The sequence below is a fragment of the Chrysochloris asiatica genome, unplaced genomic scaffold (genome assembly GCF_000296735.1).
Source record: "Chrysochloris asiatica unplaced genomic scaffold, ChrAsi1.0 scaffold00198, whole genome shotgun sequence".
Lineage (NCBI taxonomy): Eukaryota > Metazoa > Chordata > Mammalia > Afrosoricida > Chrysochloridae > Chrysochloris > Chrysochloris asiatica.
This window is the reverse complement of record NW_006408716.1, coordinates 905,076-909,247: the sequence shown is the minus strand read 5'-3', so window position 1 is coordinate 909,247 and position 4,172 is coordinate 905,076. Positions and strand designations below refer to the sequence as shown.

Sequence of the window (4,172 nt, the reverse complement as noted above, 5' to 3'; positions counted from 1 at the left end):
AATTGTCAGCAATTATCAATACATCTGGATTGCATGTTTGATCAATTTCACATGGAAATGTTGTTATGTGCTGTGGAGTCGGTTCTGACACACAGCGACCTTATACAGGGTTTCCAAGGTTGTAAATGTTTACCGGAGCAGAAAGCCTCATCTTTCTCCCACAGAACAGCCAGTAGTTTTGAACTGTTGACCTTACAGTTTGCAGCCTGATTCATAACCACTATGCTACCAGAGCTCCTTGCACACTGAATAGGTTGGTAGAATTCTTCAATTTCATCACTACTGGCTTTTGTGGTTGGTGCATAAATTTGAATAATAGTGGTATTAACCGGCCTTCTGTGTAGGCATATGGTTACTATTCTATCACAGAAAGCATTATATTCCAAGATAGATCTTGAAATGTTCTTTTTTTTTTTTTTTGAAAAGTATTCTATTTACTCATTAAATGCTAATTAACTTAACTTTTCTGACACAACTTGAAAACATTTAGCATGCACGTTTAAGTACAATGGATTATAAAACCAGGAATGCAAGTTACATGCATCAAGGCTAGATTATAAATTATCACAGTCATCATCATCATCTTCTCGTTTTCTTTTCGATGCATTTGATGGTTCACTAACAGTATTTTGTGATGATAACACATTAGTGGCAATAAGAATATTTTTGGACCCAATTAATGATGGATTAATCAGAACATTCTGAACTGTTGATGTTGCTGGAATTGATGCTTTTACAGCAGGCGACTGAGAAGTGGGCATCTGTACTGTAAACCTTTGCCCTGTAAGGGACACTGGAGTCCCTACTTTAGTTGAAACAGACATGGTTTGTGGGGTTGGTGTGCTTAGTGTGTGAGTACTAGGTCTGCTAGTAACTGAGCCAACACTTAACCGTGGAACTGTTAGTCTTCCTACAGAGGCAGATGTCTTTTCTTTTTTTAATGATTTAAGTCTATAGTTTGGAGCAGTTAAACAATACCTATCAGGTGGCAACCTAGGACCAGAATATGGCTTGATTAATGGCAAAGGGGTTTGATTTCTTTGCCTTGCAATATCTAACAAAAAATCTCTTGGAGGATGAGAGGTAAAAGACTGGTCAGCACGACACTGGATTGCCAATCGCACATCATCTGCATCAACAGTTGCTTTCTTAGCATGGCTTGAATAAATTTTTGCATCGTCTAGAATTGTAGTCACATATCGGAAGGCAAACTCCAACATCTGATTTATAACTCTTGGCTCATATTCTGTAATCCCCATATCCTTCAGGATTTGTGCCATCATCTGTGTGTCTTTCGGCATGCTCTTGGAAGAAGTCATCTTGCCAGACTCCATGATATCCGGTGATTAGACTTCTTTAGCTAAATCACCCACATTAATGTATTTCAGTCCTGATCTTGATGCAAGTTCTTTGCCTAGTGTAGTTTTTCCAACCCCTGGTGTACCTGTGAGTAAGATGTTTGGCTGCAACATGGTCCTCACAGCTCCCGGTCCGACCGCCCCTACTTGAGCACCTCACGTCCCACCGTGAGGATGAAATGTTCTTTTTGATGATGAATTTGACACCATTCCTCATCAATCTGTCATTCCCAGCACAGAAAACCATATGATGGTCAGATTCAAAATGGTCAGTACCGTTCCATTTCAACTCACTAATGCCTAGAATATAGATCTTATTATGTTTCGTTTAATTTTTCACAACTTCCACTTTTCCTCAATCCATACTTGTTACATTCCATGTTCTGATTATTAACGGATAGTTGCAGCTGTTTCTCCTCATTTTGAGTTGTGCTCCATCAGCAAATGAAGGTCCCAAAAGCTTTACTCCATTTGTGTTATTACAGTCAACTCTACTTTGTGGAGGCAACTCTTCTCCAGTTGTATTCTGAGTGTCTTCCAACCTGAGGAGCTCAATTCTGGCACTTTATCTGACAATATTCCGGTGCTATTCATTATGTTTCAATATTCAATATTCTGGTGCTATCTGACAGTATTTCACTGCTATTCATAAGGTTTTCAGTGGCTAAATATTAGTCTAGAAGCTGAGCTGGACCTTATTCATCATGAGCGTATGCTATTGGTATTTAAAATACCGGTGGCATAGCTTGTAGCATCACATCAACATGCAAACCACCACAGTCTGACTCAATAGACCAGTGGCAGATACATATATAAAATCCATGTATAAAACTCTGAAAGAATTGCTAACAAGGATTATCTATCCAGCAAAACTGCCCTCCAAATATGAAAACTAAATTAGGAAATTTCTAGACAAGCAGAATTAAGGCAATGTGCAAATGCTAGATCAAACTTTCAAGAAATGCTAAAAGAAGTCTGCTGGACAGAGAGCTAACTATATTAGAACTAACTGGAGATCAAGATATATGGAAACATCACCAGAGAGCAACCCAGAGAAAAACAAATCTTAAATACAAAAGAACTGAATTGACTGATAATATGGAATACACAATATTAATCTGTAAAGGACAACTTCAAAGTAAAAACAGGGAATGCATTATACATACTGAACTTCCAAATGGAGAAAAAGCCAAGATAGTACGGGATGTTTTAAATTTAGAAAGATAAAAGTAAATTACAAGGGAACCACAAGACACAATTTATGAACCTTCAAACCAAAGTAAAAAGAAAAACCATAAATACTAAATCAAGAAAATAAAAAGAAAACCTAATAGCTAAACGAACTCAACATAGATCTACAGAAAAAAGAAATCGTCAATACCACAATAAAATACACAAAAGAATCACAGCAGTTATTGATGTTTTTGTTAAGTGCCATTGAGTTGGTTCTGACTCATAGAGACCCTGTATAGTGTTTCCAAGGAGTGGCTGGTGGACTTGAACTGCTGCCCTTGCCGTTCGCAGTCTAGTGCTTATCCTATACCACCACACCAAGACTCCCAGTAAATGCACTCTTATTGCTGTTAAATGCTGCCATGTTGGTTAAAACTCATAGAGCATAAGGTTTCCTAGGAGTGGTTGGTGGGTTAGAAATGCTGACTTTATCACTCCAGATTAAATAAATACACTGAGTTTAAATTGATTAAATGTACCAGTCAAGAGACTAAGTGTCAGAATGCAAAATAAAATAGGACCCTTTAATATGCTTCTTACAAGATAGTCACTTTAGAAACAAAAATGAAAATGAACTAAGAATGAAAGGATAGGAGAAAAACATCATGCGATGAGTAAACTGAAAGAGCAAGGGTTGCAAGATTCATTACTGATGAAATAGACTTTAGACAAAAAGCTTGAGAAATGTTCAAACTCACCAGTTGCTCCTTGGAAACCGCTATACAGGGCCACTATGAGTTGGTTCCGACTCAACAGCACTTAACAACAGCAACAACAATGCTCTTTGATTTATACCATGTCACAATGGCAACTTTGCATCCTCAAAAAACTCAGTTGGTGTTCTTTTTCAATGTTTTGAGTTTGGGGAACAAAACAAAGACTTAAGGGGTAGATTAGGACTGTAGGTAGGATTTGTTGTTGTCACTGAGTGAGTTCCAATTCATAGTCACCGTGCTCAGGGTTTCTGAGGAGCAGTTAGTGAGACTGAACTGCCCACCTTGTGTTCAAACCAATCTTGTAGTCTACTGCTTTATCCTACAATGCCACACCAGGACTCTGTAGGTAGGATTTTTACTGTTGTTAAGGGCCATCAAGTCGATTCCGACCCATAGCTTGCTGCATGCTCCACCACATTCATAGTTATGTGTGGATGAAAAGGTAAATACTTATCTATAAATATTCTCTTTCAAATTCAGATTTATTTGTAGGATATATGTATCACATTCTTCCTCCCTTACCCATTCAGCCTATGTCTCAACCTATCTTCAGTATTCTTTCTTCACCCTCCCTCTTCTTGTATATTGCCCTCTCACTCCTTGTATATTGTTCTCCCCATGACCCCAGCTAACATGTGTCTACCTCTAGCCAGTGAATTACTCTCCCCTCCCTTTCACCTCTGATAACCGTCAAAGAATGTTTCTTTTAGTCTGGAAACCTATTCTCAAGATTTCGCAATATTGATCTCATACAGTATTTGTCCTTTTGTGATTGACTGATATGATTCAGCATAATGTCCTCCAAGTTTATCCATGTTATGAATTGTTTCACAGATTCATTATTAGTCTTCCATGTTGCATAGTG

The 4,172-nt window shown here is 38.0% G+C and overlaps 1 protein-coding gene across 1 annotated transcript; it reads right to left on the bottom strand.

The window, feature by feature from the left end:
* Nucleotides 1-554: 554 nt before the first annotated feature.
* Nucleotides 555-1,334, bottom strand: LOC102839898 (transcription initiation factor TFIID subunit 9-like). The gene has a single exon (XM_006872449.1). The coding sequence runs from the start codon at nucleotides 1,332-1,334 to the stop codon at nucleotides 555-557; it is 780 nt and encodes a 259-aa protein (XP_006872511.1).
* Nucleotides 1,335-4,172: the final 2,838 nt, after the last annotated feature.

What these genes read in the sequence shown, in the direction of transcription:
- LOC102839898 (XM_006872449.1), bottom strand. Translation starts at nt 1,334, where the DNA reads ATGGAGTCTGGCAAGATGACTTCTTCCAAGAGCATGCCGAAAGACACA.